The 16,441-nt window shown below is 46.9% G+C and overlaps 1 protein-coding gene across 1 annotated transcript in view; it reads left to right on the top strand.

Annotated features, from left to right (window-relative positions):
• The first annotated feature begins 3,315 nt into the window (after positions 1-3,315).
• The window catches only part of grip1 (glutamate receptor interacting protein 1), a 350,390-nt gene continuing 337,264 nt past the window's right edge, over positions 3,316-16,441 (top strand). Inside the window, exon 1 of the mRNA XM_062528265.1 lies at positions 3,316-3,692. Within this exon, the coding sequence (XP_062384249.1) occupies positions 3,638-3,692 (55 nt within the window). The 5' untranslated portion in view covers positions 3,316-3,637. The remainder of the gene's footprint in view (positions 3,693-16,441) is intronic.

The raw sequence follows: 16,441 nt of genomic DNA, 5'->3' as shown, positions 1-16,441 counted from the left end.
GCTTCTTTGCGAGGGGTGGAGGAGACACAGAAAGAGTGTCGAAGGCTTGGTGTTCCAGACAGAGGAGAGGACACGCTGGAAGTGCCGTTGGAAGTGGATAGAGTCTGTGCTGTTGTACTTCATTGTTTTACTGTGATTCATTGTCTTTGTACCTATACACTGTATAATGGCAATAAAGCTGAATGTAATCTAATATTTCAGCTTCACAGAACAAGATAGCCTGCTAACACCAGACCATATCTCAACTGAGAATGGAGCTGGACCCAATCCATTCATTTTCAATTTCCAGGGAGCATAACCTGGAGTGAACTTAAGCTGATGCATTAAAGCAACACTAAAGAGTTTTTCGTACCTTAAAATAATGTTTCCAAAATCATTTCAGCGGTTCATCAACTCGTAACAGGGTGAATGGCACTTCACTTCACGGCCCTCTATCGGCTATAACAGCACTATGTAACTTTAAGAGGTGGGGTAGTGTATCTGTAGTTTCATGAAATGAGACATCAGAAACTACACATTTGACTTGCTTCGATGTCACAATACACCATACTTTCATAAAATCATGCAACATATTCTACCTTGTCTGTTATTTGCTGGACAAACAAATGGCGTGTGTGCGAAAGGAAAAGTGCTTTAGTGTTGCTTTAAGGTCTAACCCAATTCTTTTGGAAATTCAACAAAGGATGAATACAGTTGTTCATTCAAGGACATTGACATGGACATCAACGTGTCAGAAGACATAATACGGACATGATTAGCACAGCCAATGCCTCAACGATGCCCCATTGTATAAAGCCCATCCCGTATTGGATAAGCGGTTGCTATTGGTTCCTGATATCTCAGGGTGGCAATCAATAGAATAGAATAGAATAGAATATAAAGGGAGATACCAGAGCAAATGCAGTGAGATCTCAGATTCATCTGGTTCAGGTAAAAATGCTAACAACAACAGTAAAGAGTTTTAGATCATGAGGGAGGATAACACATCCTAATAAAAAAAAATATATTCATAACTTCACTTCATTATCCTTAACATAACCCTGGATTCAAGCGTGTTGCCCTAAGATTATGAGAGTGTGCCACTGGAGTGCAGTGATGTGTAGTAGTCTCGCATCAATATAGACATGGCTTTGAGGAGACCCTGAATGAGGTAAGTTATGGCTATGTGATGTGTGTGTGCTGGAGAGCTTATTCACCGCAGCTTCGGTAGCGGTGGCAACAAAAGCACAGTGGCTCCCATTATCAAGGTCAGTGTGGGGGCCTCCTCTTGTGAAATCCTCCTGCCCTGCAGTCAGAGACCATCTCAGCCCAGGCAACTGTCACGACTGGAGGAACTGCCGAGAGACTGAGAGAGAGGGGAGAAAAGATTGAATTGAGGAGGTGTCACCACCTCTTTTTAGTAAATGTCCCTTAAATGTCTAAAGGTAAAGAGAATTACAGAGCATAACGAGGCTCCGGAGTCTTTTGCAGTTGTTTTGTTGCTTTGTTTATCATGTGACTTAGTGGACGTTTCTGCAAATGAGCAGTTCAGTGTAGTGCATAATACAATGACCATCATTGGAGACACTGAGGAAGTCCTATGGAATTTCAATGAATACAATACTACTCAGTTCTTATTCCCCATCCCCCCCCCCCCCCCCCCCAATACATACACAGTAGAGTGCACAACACACACACACACACGCACACACACATGCACCCACACAGAGTAAAAACACTAGCCTCTGGGTACAGCTGAGGAACCCTCCTGAAGTCCCCATGTCTGCTGTTAGCCCCTGCAGGGATGTAGTGTAGACCCCAAGCATAGAGGGGGAGATGGAAGAAGGGAGGGAGGGAGAGGAGGAGAGAGGGATGGGGGTGAAGAGGAGTGGAAGAACGGAGATGCACGGTGGCTCCCCTCCTATGTCATCTCTGCTTGTTACAGCCTCTGCCCTGTGGGGAAAGGACGAAGTGTGTGTGTCTGTGTGTGTGTGTGTGTGTGTGTGTGTGTGTGTGTGTGTGTGTGTGTGTGTGTGTGTGTGTGTGTCTGTGTGTGTGTGTGTGTGTGTGTGGCAGGATGAATCAGAAGCAGTGTTGCAGAAGTAGGCCGCCGCCCTTGTCCCGTGCTGCCTGCTAAGACCAGATCTCCACACATGCTTATTGCAACAACCCCCAGTGTGTGTATGTTTGTGTGTGTGTGTGTGTGTGTGTGTGTGTGTGTGTGTGTGTGTATGCATACAGTATGCTGTATGCCGCATATTCAGTTCACTCAGACATGTTAGCATGTACTTACTGTACAGTATTTTGTGTCCTATGTCTGTATGCACAAGTTTAATTAGGAATTCAGCCAATCAGTGAACAGATATGAATGTATATCTGCATGTATGTCTATGTGAGTTACCTTCGCTGGCTGGCTCACAGTAAAAACCTTGGAGGCCCCCAGTTCTCCCTGATCCGAGGCTGTGTGCACCGGGGCGACAGCCTCACAAATTATTACAAGGCATGGTGGCCTGCAGATATTACCCAGATCGCACGCTGTGCTGTTTTCACAAGCTCGCTAACCAAATAGCTGCTCATATATACTCATTAGGGAAATACTTTGCCTAATTACTGCTCTTAGGGTTAACAAATGCACTGTGAAAATGGTTGCATCTATAATTACTGCATCCGTGTGTATCAGTTAACCCTCCTGGTATGACGGCGAGCAGTAAATATATTTTATGACCAGTGCAGTGCAAAGTAGAGGCTTTGATCCGTGGCATATTTTGACAGGAATGGCTGCTCTGTTGGCTGAAATGTGTCCTTCAGGCTTTAGGGTTTAAAGACGCTGTTATCTTTTACAGAAGAGGCTGAATCCTGCCTGCTCCCCACTGCTGACCTGTGCAGTGAGTCACAAAGGAAGGGTTTGAGAACTGTGACTGTGCTCACTGACCCAAGACAGGGCAGAGTAGCCTACAAAAACAGGCAAGACTATGGTCCAGAAGAGGAAATAAAAGAAATGTGTGTGCTGTGTGCTTATGTCATGAAGTGGATTCTGAAGACAAGGGTTACACACACACCTGAATGAACTTTTGAACTTATTTTTTTAAGAAAGAGTCCTGCTCTTGGCCAACACACAATGCACTTATTTATCATACCCAAGAAAACAGCATATGGGGGGGTTATTGTATTCCTTCGATCCGGCTCTATCAGGCGTTGAAACGCTCCATCATGCATGCACCCCTAGTGAAGGTAATGAATGAAGCCGTGCGCACTGCTTCGCCTCTGCGTGGAACAGACCATTTCCTTCAGCCGCACCAAGCCCCTGCCGTGAGACGCCGCACGGAGGGGACAACTGCACATTTCACGATAGCCTTTATCATAAAACATGAGGGTTCTAGGCTGATGGCAAATCGTCCGAAGCTTGACGAGAGCAGCGCAAGCCTTAGCAAGAGGCTGAAGTAGCCTTAGTACCTTTACGTTCTTTTCTCTTCGTCTGCCCGCCCGGTCCTTTAAGTTCACTCCACAACGAGGCTGTGGAGACAAGGCATTGAATTACACCGGCCGCCGAAAAAAGGGAGAGCCAGCGGGATATGCATGCGGAGGAAATCCGCGCCGTAACTGAAATGCGTTCAAGATTTATCTTTGCCACCTTCTGAATGCACATACTGTTATCGAAATGCCCGGTTGGAAGAAGAATATCCCCGCGTGCCTCCAGGCTGACCAAGAAGGAGGTAGGAAACGCGGTTTGCTCTTTATTTTGTGCGCGTAGCACAGGTTATGTTCTCCAGCACTGTTGAAGCAAAGCAAAGCCTAGCGCTGCGACCCCTCGACCAATGTGCCAGAGAGTGAAAGTTATTGCAGGCTTTGGTAATTAATACACGGGTTGTATCAACCAACATTCTAGAGTTTAATAATTGCATTATGTGTTATCGGCGTAACAGGCGCGCGCCGGTCACCTAAACACCTTTCGTGTCAACTTTGAAATTGTGTAGCAATATATAACAACCTACAATTTGTATCTGTGGCAAGTGGCATCGGAAGGGGGAAGGTTACGTTTCCCGGGCCCGCCTTGAGGAATGGTCTCTGGTTGATTATGCACTTGTTCGCCCGGTGTCCTACCGAAAACCGCCATCGGAGCACACGCTCGTGTCAATTCCTGTGTAGTGCAAGGGAACTAAACGGTTCATAAGCACACAAAGGTTACCCCTAAGTGTAGAGTAAGCAGGAGTAGACTGTGGTTTAAGTTATTTTCCCGCACATGGGCAGGATTGCGAGCTAATATGCTAGATAGCCGCCGTATTGTGCCGTTCTGTGCATTTCAGTTCTCTTGTACATGGTAGCCCTTTAACGTTGTCATGACATTTCGAACATTCCCCATTGCACTGAAAGGCACGGAGGAAGCATGCGTGCAACATAAATCATGACGAGGCGATTGACCACCTTATTCATCGAAACGTCACCCCTCCACCATCGACACCGCCTATGTCCAAGACCATGATTTCTCTTGGAAATTGCTGCCTTTGTGTTTAGTTTTGATTGCCCAGGCAACTCGTCATGTGTAACCGTAGCGAATAAGTATTTATGCCCGTGAGCTACAGCATGGTTCGACTTTCCCGTTGCTACTTGAGATTCAGGATTAGTCATGTGCATTAGTATTACATTAAAGCTGTGATGCTCGTTAAACACAGTGCAGTTATAATTTCGAACTGCATGCCGTGCGCCCTTTCGTGGAGAATGGAGCACCATTCAGTCAGTGTGCATATGACAGGTTTCAGTCCAATAGTTAATATGTAGCAGTGCATGACTTGCCCGCTGGTCTGGCAATTGCCCCCCTAGTTAAGTGCAAATTGTGTTTACTCAAGACATGAAATGACAAATAGGAAAAATAAATAAAGGGGCACTTCTTAATTCGTTCTGCTGTCTAGATTTTGACAGATGTCGAGTTATCCATGTGGGCCTAACTCTTGATAGAACTGAGCCTGCCCAGGAGACCTTGTCTGATATAGATAGATGTGCCGGTGTTATTTGGGTTGCCTGTATTGAGGCCCTAATGGATACGGCTGAGTTGATGAAAAAGGCAGTGAACTGTGAAATGATAGAGATGAAGTCTCAGCACGTGCATCTTGATGATGGCGGGCAGCGTTGTTCCCATAGACCCGGCCCAGGTCTGTTATTAATAATGCCATACAGAGGCAGAGAAATGGATCGTGTGGTTTTTGTGTATTGACTGAATGTCTGATGACGGCTGGTGGTGAGGTGATTGCGTTCCGCCTGGAAATTAGTGGACAGAGAGGTGTGCGTGTGATGGCTTTGCTCCTCATGAAGACCAAGTGTGTGTGTGTGTCTCTCTGTGTGTATGTGTGTGTGTGTGAGCGTGCGTGCATGCATTTCTGAGAGAGAGAGAGAGAGAGAGAGAGAGACAGAGACTAGTTCCATATTGGGAGAGGGCGTATGATTCACTGTAGGATGCTCCGAAAGTGTTTTCCCACTGTGCCCTATACTACTTGGCTTTCCCACCCTATCCAGTGGAGGAAGAAAGAGATTCCTGTGGACCAGTACACACACACACACACACACACACACACACACACACACACACACACACACAGAGAGAGAGAGAGAGGGTGAGATGATCTAGTCTGTGCAGCCGAGTATAATTGGTTATGGCTGACAGAGTTTACCCTTTTCCTTTGCTACTGTTACTAACCAGCCAGCCAGTCAGTCAGTGAAGGATGCCTCACTGACTCCAACCAAATCAAGGTCTCTCTAATATTTATTTAGAGAATCAGTGAAGCCTTCATCCTGTTAGACCCTGAGAGAATTAAGCTCCTTGCGAGACTTGACAGCCTGTGAGCGTTCACTATGTTATCCGGCTCTTGTTTTGAAATAATCAGATGTGGTGAGCTACTATAACTGTATGCATGCATGCGTGGAGCGGTGACTGGATGTGTACTCTTTGTTATTAAAACACAGTTGTTATCCTGGATTGTAATCTCGATAATCCTCAGATGCATCAATGCTTAGTGGCTAGCGATCTCTCTCTCTCTATCTATCTCTCTCTCTCTCACTCTCTCTTTCTGTCATGTTCACGTCAGTGTTGGATTGTGGGGAATTATTGGGAGGATCTTCTCATCCTCCATTCAGATTTCACCATGATTCTACACCTGCGATCATCACCATGATCCTGATGTCATGAATTGTCATGAATGATGTCATGAATGTTCTTGAATTTCCCCTTGGGGATCAGTAAAGTATTTGTCTGACTATCTATCTGTGTCGATGTTCATCACCACCACCATCATCATCTTCATCATCTTCCTCATCTGCTCTTAGAGGAAAAGAGGGCATTGAACTAGGGGAAGACAAGTAGGGGTGGCCTGTGTTATGGCTGTAAAGAACAGTATAACAGATGTCATCTGTTAGGGTGGCTAGCGGGTGGCATTACCAGGTGTTTGAATGCTAATCCTTATAAATATCTGCCTAGGCTGCACTTCTATGTGGGCACCTGACTCTTGTTCAATTCAAGATTCTTTTTTTTTGTACTCCTCAAGATCCCACAGAAGTTTTTTAATTAAGGAAACGATCTGATTTTGAGTGCAGGGCACTTTTGAAGAACAGATTGCAAGCAGAGCCAGTGAATTTAATCAGGTCAGTGAATGTAATTTTCAACAAAAGGGAGAGACAGATTGAAAAAAGGAACTCGAAAGAGAGAGAGAGACAGTGAATGAATGAATGAGTGAGAGAATGATTTAGTTATGGTCGTTAATCAGGATTCCCTTTTAATTGTACCTGATAAATGGTGAGGTTTATAATGCAATTAAGGGTCCAGCCATTAATCCTGCCAAGAGATTGTTGGTAAAAATCAACAGCCACTCAAGATGTTCCCCTCTTGTCAGTTCTCCTGAAGCAGCGTTGGTGATTGTGTTATAGTGTATGGCTAGGTCTGAGGCTCTCCCTTTTGCAGACCCAGGAAGGTACAGTATACCAACACTGCAGTATTTTTAAGTACACACACAAAATGGACAGCTAGAGGTTTTAAACAAGGCTGATTTGAAAAATAAATGTATTTGGATAGAATTGAGGACTAGATCTTTGATCAGCATGTTCTTCTTGATCACTGGTCTTTACCTCGCCTCACCTGTGGAAGGCCTCCACCTGTTTTGGTGTGGAGATTCTGTAATGATTTCAAAGTTGTGTCTGCAGTAAACTATGCTGTCTTTTCCACAAGGGAGCTTTGACTCACAGAATGGACGGTCACACATCACTGGGACTTTTGTGTGTGTGTGTGTGTGTGTGTGTGTGTGTCTGCATGCCGCGAGCTTTGACTGGCAGATTAAGGAAGTTTGATGGATGCTTCCTCCCCTTTTGTGTCTAGGTGATAACGCCCGTGATTGATTCAGGTCATAGCTCATCATCTTCATATTTGGTAATCGAACCCTCATTTCGCTCCACTGCCATTTCCTTCGTCTCTTTCTCTATCTCCGTCCTCATTATGCGCACCCAGCCTGACTCGACTGTCAATCACTGACTCTCCCATTTGCTTTTATTTGCTCGCTGTATGCTTTTATTCTGAGTGCGTCGTGTAGAGGCTTTGACACGTTCGGCGGTAACGAGATGTTGTGTAGGGCCCCCATTCAGGCACGCTTTTTTTTGTTTTCGCGCTAAGTTAATTAATAAGATCCAGCCACGGCTACTTTGAGCTGTGGGAGAGTGCCTGGAGAGTCAGCGATCCCGGTCATCCTTATGTTCATGCTGCTGTTGCAGGTGTGTGTGTGTGTGTGTGTGCGTGTGGGAGGGAGTGTGTCGGTGCTTTTGAAGTTTAGCCACCATATGTGCTGTGACGGACACAGCCCCAGCGTGACGGCCCGAAACAGCAGCCGAGCCTCAGGCCCACCATCTACACACACACACACACCTGAGAAACTCAGCTTGGGGATTTCATACCTGAATTGACATTAACTCTTTGTAGATGAAAAGAAAAATCAGAGAAAGAGAGAGAGAGAGAGAGAGAAAGAGGGAGATATTGATAGAGAAAGAGAAGGAGGGATAGAGAGATACTGATAGAGAGAAAGTGACAGAGAATGTGGTAGAAAATTATGTTCTATTTGCAGTGCATTCTAACCGAAAAAATTGAACTGAGGGGAGGAACATTGTTTGACTGTCTGTGCTGAGATACACAGTGGTTGTTTGTCTTAGTCTGAGCCATGTGATAGTGAAATTTCTGATATGTCAAAAATTCAAATGCTGTGTTTCATCATAACATGTCACCTAATATCAAGTAATCATTTTTTCAAACAGACTTCCAGTTTCTCAGGCTTTGTGCCTTAGACTCTGTTTATGTCAATGCCAGTTGCTATACATTTGTCGATATGTTTATATTTTTAGTGTAGCACACATGCACAAAATATTCATGGATGGTCCACTGGGGTATGTGTCCCGAATGTGATACCCTCAACTGAAAAATGGACCCTTAACGCCGGTTAGTGCCCCATAGTACCACTAAGGCAGCTATGAACATGGCCAAAATATGACTAGAAGAGACAGAGAGGGAGGACATGGGCAAAACTCTGACTGTGCAATTGTCACGCCCGGGCCGATCAGCGGTCGTAATGTAAACGCTCAGAGAAAACAGTCTTTCATTTCTTCCTGAAATGGCGACGTCGGCGGCTACCTCCCTGTCATCCTCCTATTAATGGACCTCATACATGTCTACACATGCAGACCAACAGGGAGAGCACTGTCCATTAGTGCTGTTTTTTTAATGTGGTCGTTGATGTGGCTGAAGCATCAGGGAGTGTGTGACCATGTCATTGTCCAGTGACGGTCTTAATTGGCCATTTGCTGTGTATGCAATGTGGGAGACTAATTATTTTGTCAGTGATGGGCAGCCATAATTTTGATTGTTTTCATGTCCTCTAATAAACTGTGTGTGTGTGTGTATGTGTCCATGTGTGCATGTGTGTATGTCCGTGTGTGTGTATGTGCGTGTGTGTATACGTGTGTCTGTGTGTGTTTGTGTGTGTGTGTGCGTGTGCACGCGTTTGTCCACTCCAGTGCAGCGTCTGTATTGAAACTTCAGGGGCCCACATTAGCATGCCTGCCGCGCCGCGAGCATGGCTAGCCGGTTGCAAAGGCAGCTGCACGGCCCTGAGCGGTGCACACTGGGAGGACGGGGCGGCTGCCAGGCGACGAGGCTCCGGTGCCGCGGCCATATGGGCAGTTTGCGTTCCAGACGCCCAGCCGACAGCTCGTCGCCCACGTGGTCACCAACCCATGCCCGCTCTGCCCGCCACAGCGATACTGCGCTCTTTTCTCTCTTTTTTTTCTTTTTTTTTTTTGTTGCCCATGCCAACGGCTGGCGGTTGTAAAATTTCATTGGGGACCAGATACGCGGTGGAGGGTTCTTGCCTGATGAGCCTGACATTTAAAATTGGTTTTCTGATGCCCTCACGCTAGCAATGTGAAGTTCAGCGGATGTTTGAAAGGAAGAGAGGACGTCCACCGTATTATAGCAATCGGCGGAATGTAGAACGCGACACTGTAAACTAAAATGGGATGTTGTTCTTGTTGTTTTTTTTTTTTCTTGTGTTGCTTTGGCGGTTATGCCTCAGTGTTTTTTTTATTGGGGATTTCATTTTCCAACATAACAGGGGAGCAAAGTTTCCCCCAAAGTCCTTGCAACATCAGCAATACGAGCACAACACGGTTTCAGGCCTGGCTCGGATGAAAACATTGCTTGTCTAAGTCCGTTTTTTGAATGATTGCTTTTAGAAAAGAGAAGAAAATTGCTTTTTGTTTTCACCCCCCCCCCCCCCCCCCACACACACACACCCCAACACATACACACACACACACACACACACACACACACACCTCGCCCTCTCCTCCTTTTCCCCCTACCTTCCAGAACTGCTGTCAGGCTTGCGGTCCAGGATGTCATTTGTGGCTGCAGCAAGCACAAACATGTCTCAATCCACAAAGATAATACACACCGTGGCATTCAAGGCTTGTTTGGCTCCAGGCGCCCAAAAGCTTTATGTGTTTCCGACTCGCATACACCCCCTCACTAATACACACACACACACACACACACACACACACGCGCACACAAAGCAGGGGAAGCCTGCGGAACTGCTCCAAACTTTTTATCATGAGCGCATTTACGGTTTATTTATGATCCTCCCCTGCCGTCTACATTAAATCCGGTGCGGTCACGGTGGATTCAGCAGCTGCTGTATTCACAGGAGAATATGGCGGGGGTTTGTCACTGTCATCTCTCTGGCTGTCAGTTCAGACATAACTCATCGGGTAGAAGATCGGTGGCAAAGTGTGTATCCCTGTATGTGTGTTTTATCTTTGTGTGTGTGTGATGTGCTGTGCTTTGTGTCTTCGTGTGTGTGTGTGTGTGTGTGTGTGTGTGTGTGTGTGTGTGTGTGTGTGTGTGTGTGTGTGTGTGTGTGTGTGTGTGTGTGTGTGTGTGTGTGTGTGTGTGTGAGAGAGAAATGTGCTGTGCTGTGCTGTGCTGTGTGTGTGTGTGTGTGTGTGTGTACACATATTCCCTCAGGACTAAAGTTCTCCAGAGACACGCGATAGGTCTCTGAATATGATGTAATGTGGGGCAGCGGCTTGGGTTGGTGCCCTTTGACCTCCAGAGGTTCCCTCGTTGGCGGCCCTCTGAAGGCGAGCCAGCTGTTCCTATCCTTTAAGTGTTCCTGAGTGGCGTGCGCAGGGTGGATGGGGCTCAGGTTCAGGATGACTCCAGGTGTGTGTCTCTGAGCCACAGTGACCTCGGACCGTCCATCTCTGAGCTAGTGAAGAGTCTGTAGTATAGAGGTATACCAGCCCAGCATACATACAGTGCCTATAGAAAGTCATCATATCATATCCTTTTGAAATAGTTACTTTTTTGTCTTACAGCCTGAAATCAAAACCAGTTATAGGCTGTAAGACAAAAAAAGTAACTATTTCAAAAGGTTATGATTTTCTATAGGCACTGTCTGTACACTATGTATGCTGGGCTGGTTGGCCTCCTGCCACAAGCGTATTGGTGGATTGGTGGACCTGTTTGGAACACCTACTCGATCACTGTCTACAAAGTACTCAGTAAATATATATATAAATATATATGGTAAATAAGCACCATAATGCTATAGATGTTCAATGTATCCTGCACTATGTAGTGGACGAGTGGATGTTCAAAGCACAGTGTAAGTGTCTGCTCTCTCTCTCCTCTCTCTCTCTCTCTCTCTCTCTCTGGCCATGTTCATATAGGAAACTAAACAGCCATTAAATGTAGCTCATTCCAATTACACACTGCTTGTCACCCTAATGGGTGTGATGCATCAGCAGGGTTCCATCGTCAGGCAGGTGTGTGTGTGTGCGTGTGTGTGTGTGTGTGTGTGTGTGTGTGGATGGTCGTGCGTGTGAAATATTGCGAGAAGCCTCATATTTTCCCGCTTGCGCGCTAATGAAAGCGGCTCCAGAGCCTGGGCAGCCCTCGCCAGCAGCAGGCCAACGAGAAACAAATCAAGTCAATCAACCAATCAAGAGCGAGCGAGAGATCCATCAACGCCGTGACACCTGCGGACGGCTTTATCGGCATCGCCGTGACGGCGACGGCCCAAGAACGCCACCGGACATTAATTAGAATCTGCCGATCCGCCGCCGATTTACGACCGAGTGTGTCGTGATTTAATGACCTGATGCATCAAGCTGTGGTTTCGACGAGGTGGGAGACACATATATGCATACACAGACAGACACACACACACACACACATGACACACACAACACAGACATACCTTACACACACACTCACACCTAGTGCACTTTTTCCTGGAGGAGTGAGGGAGATGTGACGGCTCTATCAGGCACGCCGGTCTCCATATCAGTTGTGTGATTGAGTTCCTCCTCTCACAGTCCAGCCCATTAATTATTGGAGGTAATTGCATTGGAGTACATCAGCGAGGACATCTAGCAATCAGGAGAGAGAGAGAGAGAGAGAGAGGGAAGCGATTTACGACTGTCACCGCGCCACAGCTACGGAGCGCCGTGGGCTAACACACACACACACACACACACACACACACACAGAGATATAAAGATTTGGTCCATGGCTGTTAATCGTTCTATCACTCCATTTCTTGAGTCATTAATAGTGCAACACATATTTGGTCTCATTGTTAATTAGTTAGTCTATTTGTCCTTCTCTCTCATATACAGACATACTCCGCAACACACAGCAAGTCTGCAGTAGTAAACACACACACTGACACACACCCACACAGACTTACTCTCTCTGGCACACATGTAGAGAAACTTGCTCACTTAGATGAACACACAGCCTAACCCGATTCATTTACACACGCTTAGAATAAATTGTACTTCAAACAGATCCGCTGACACACACAGAATAATCCACTGCCTGAGAAGTCAGCCGGAACTACCCAGTCCTGGAATAACTTACATTTCACACCAATCTGAGTTCACACACACACACACACACACACACACACACACACACACACACACACACACACACACACACACACACACACACAGACCCCCCCCCCCCCACACACACACCACCCCTCACACACGAAAATTAGAACATTGCCATGCTCACAAAGAGAGGGAGAGAACAGCGCGCAAACACACACACACACACACACACACACACACACACACACTCACTCACTAGACAGGGACAGAGTGAGTACAAGACAAAACGATATTAACTGAGATAGTAAATTAAATATCCTCCGCACTGACTACGTCGAATATCCCCACGAGCTGAAGCCCAGGAGCAGCATCACTGCGCCCCCCCCCCCCCCCATCCCTCTCCCTCTCCCTGTTCCCGCCCCCTCCCTCAGTGAAATTGTCATGTAACCATGTTAGCCCGCTGTATCAAGATCAGATTAATTATGTCGACGACAAATTCATTTACCCCTCTCTGCCAGCCTCCCCAGAGACATGTGCCAGCAAGAACGTCCTCCTCTTCCTCCTCCTCCTCCTCCTCTTCTTCCTCCTCTTCCTCTGCTAAACCCACCTCCTACACATACATGCCACACACTCACAGGTCTACACGTTTATAATACACACACATTTGACCACTTTTATCTGTGCACACACACACACACACACACACGACTGCCTATACACACACACACACATGTGAACACACACAGACACACGTAAGAACCATGTCCAGATGTAACCATACATAACTGAAGTCACCATCAATCAGACGCTAACGGGAGCGTATAAAAGGTGACCACAGTCCCCTGGTCACTTCTGGGGCGTCGCCACTGTGGCAGTAACAGGAGGGCCAATAAGGGGTTGCAATAAGGAGGTGATGGGCCCAGACAGTGGCTTTAATAAGGTGTTGTTCTGGGACAATAGCTTTAATAAGAGGAGGTGTTGGGCAGTGTCTCTGGTGGGAGGTGTTGGCTGTAGGGCTGTGGCGGTGGCTGAAGCTCTAGCTGAGTCACTGTGGAGCTCCTCACAGGAGTGGATGCAGGCACCTTTGGGGGTGCTGTGCTGTGTTACTGCTTGCTGGGCAGTTTTTATGTGCTGTTCGTTGTTGTCGATTGCGGCATGTGTCTCTATATTGTGTGTCTGTGTGTGTGCGCGCGCGTGTGTGTTTGTGTGTTTGTGTGTGTGTGCGCTTGTGTGTGCGCTTGTGTGTGTGTGTGTGTGTGTGTGTGCTTGTACTTGTACTTCTGTACAAGTTTCCTTGGAAGTAGACATTGGGTTTTTCTGGAAAGTAAACAATAGTTTGTGTGTGTGTGTGTGTGTGTGTGCTATTGTACCTTTTGCAATGGGAGTTGGCTCTATCTCCACTGGAAAATGAACAAAGTCTGTATGAGTGTGAGACCTTGTATACTTGTGTGTGTGTCTGAGTGAGTGAGTGCACTATTGTGCATTTAGCAGTGAGTGCTGGCTGGGGGCTGAGTTGGAGAGCTCGTCGCTGCTCCCTTCGTCTCAGTTCTGGCCGCCAGTGAGCCGTGAAACAGAAGGCAGGAGACGATGCTACAATCACAGCACCAACACCCCCCCCCCCCCCCCCCCACACCCAACCCAAGCACTGGGGAGGGTGGCACTAAATGAGATCTTTATCTCTATGCAGAATGGTAGTAGGGGGGCAGAGAGAGAGAGGTGTGTGTGTGTGTGTGTGTGTGTGTGTGTGTGTGTGTGTGTGTGTGTGTGTGTGTGTGTGTGTGTGTGTGTGTGTGTGTGTGTCCGTGTGCGCTGCACTCAAGGTGCCGTTGTGATTGTTTTCACCTTGACTAATCTGCCAGCGTCTGTGCCAGAGTGAAAAGCCTCATTCACTAGGGCACAGACAAAGCAGCTTGCAGCTTTCTGCTCCACGAAGGGGAACTTGGTGTGCGTGTGCGTGTGTGTGTGTGTGTGTGTGTGTGTGTGTGTGTGTGTGTGTGTGTGTGTGTGTGTGTGTGTGTGTGTGTGTGTTTATTTATGGGTGTTGGTGAATGTCTGAGAGTGTGTGTTTGTGTGTGTGTGTGTGCTGCCGCACTCATTGTGCTGAGTGATGGAAGTCCCAGGCATATCGCCTCAGCCCATTAGATGTTCTGGGTGTCGCCATGTCCCTCTGGCTTTTCTCCTGGTGATGCATCACTTCTATTTCACCCCTGTGGCCTTGCGTTGCATTCACAACTTTGTGTGCGTGTGTGTGTGTGTGTGTGTGTGTGTGTGTGTGTGTGTGTGTGTGTATGTATGTGTGTGTATGGGGGTGATGGTTTTGTGAGTTGTGTTCTCTTTATCCCTGTTCAGTGTCAAGACCTCGAGTAGAATCTCTTCTCTGCTGGCACAATATTGATTTCTCAGAATAGGACGGGGCTCAGTTTGTCCCTCTTGGGAGCCAGTAGCCTGATCCAGCACCACAGACCACACCACAGACCAGCATGCTGCAATGTTGGCCAGCCAGATCTTTGCCCTGGGTGATTCTCTTCACATCGCTTATCTATATTGCATGAATTCTGCTCCTGGATCAGTGAGCTGGCTGCATCAGGCTGTATGCTTTGGGGGAGACTGTTGGGTTAACGTAAAGTGGCTGCTCATGATTCTGAAAACCTGACATTTAAATTTAGTTTAAGAAATTCCATGTGACACTTAAACACCATGCAGGCTATATCCTAAACACCACGCAGGCTATATCCTAAACGCCACGCAGGCTATATCCTAAACACCATGCAGGCTATATCCTAAACACCACGCAGGCTATATCCTAAACACCATGCAGGCTATATCCTAAACACCACGCAGGCTATATCCTAAACACCATGCAGGCTATATCCTAAGCTGTGCCATGAATACTCTGCATATTTGGATGTGTGCATATGCACAACAATACATATGCATGCATTCTGTTTTAGCCTCATTAACCCAGAGCAATGAGCTGGATCCCAACTCCTAAAAATCCTGACGTATCCAAGCCATGGACTAGGGCTCTGCCTTTTGAAGGTTGTGTGTGTCTGTGTCTGTGTGTGTGTGTGTGTGTGTGAGAGAGAGTCCTCCAAACCAATTACTACAAAGCAACCGTGAAGGAAAAGAATAAGCATGCACACACACCTTACCTCAGACAGTCTCTCTCACACACATATGCTCTCTTTTTTGCACTCTCTCTCCCTCTCTCACACACTCGCTCTCTCTCTCACACACACAGTCTTTCTTTACTAAATCACTGTGTCTCTCAATCCCTCTCTCTTTCTCTATTTCTCTCTCTCTCACTCTCACTCTCTCACACACACACACACACACACACACACACACACAGAGAACCAGCCATCCATTCACATACACACACCTCTCTTTCTTTCATTCGTTTTTTTTCATTCTCTTTCCTTTACTCTCACTCTCACACGCACATATGCACTCCCCGCACTTATTCACAAAAGTACAGTGTTGGGAATGAGAGAGAATGGCACCTGTCCTTCACCCCCCCCCCCCCCCCACACACACACACTCCTCCCCCTTCCCACATCACTCTGGCGTCTCTCTCCCACAATCCTTTGCTTGTGCACACATGTGAAAAATGGAATAGAATGAGGGAAAAAGCCTTGGGGAGTCTGCTGCATTTCACTCCCCCTCCACACACACTACTTGCTCACACACTGTGTGTTTAATACTCACCCATCCCCATCATCCTCTGTGTGTGTGTGTGTCGGTGTGTCTGTGTGTGTGTGTCGGTGGTTCCTGTGTGACTAAAATCTCGAGACATTGAAGGTTTGCAATCTGCTCCAGCCTTCAGCTTCTCTTCTCTTGTTCTCTCACACCTCTCTGTCTTTGCTGCCATGTAAGACACAAGGCCGTAGACACACACACACACACACACACACACACACAGAGTGAGTGTTCTCACTTAATTACGACTGGAGCTGGGGTGTGACGACAGCCATTATCTATTCTGTCATCATATGGAAGCCATCCTGAGTGAATGGAGAGTGATCTCTCTCTCCCTCTC

Source organism: Sardina pilchardus, chromosome 23, assembly GCF_963854185.1.
Source record: "Sardina pilchardus chromosome 23, fSarPil1.1, whole genome shotgun sequence".
In the NCBI taxonomy this organism is placed as follows: domain Eukaryota; kingdom Metazoa; phylum Chordata; class Actinopteri; order Clupeiformes; family Clupeidae; genus Sardina; species Sardina pilchardus.
Note: the sequence above shows the minus strand (reverse complement) of the source record. Positions and strands in the feature narration are given on the sequence as shown.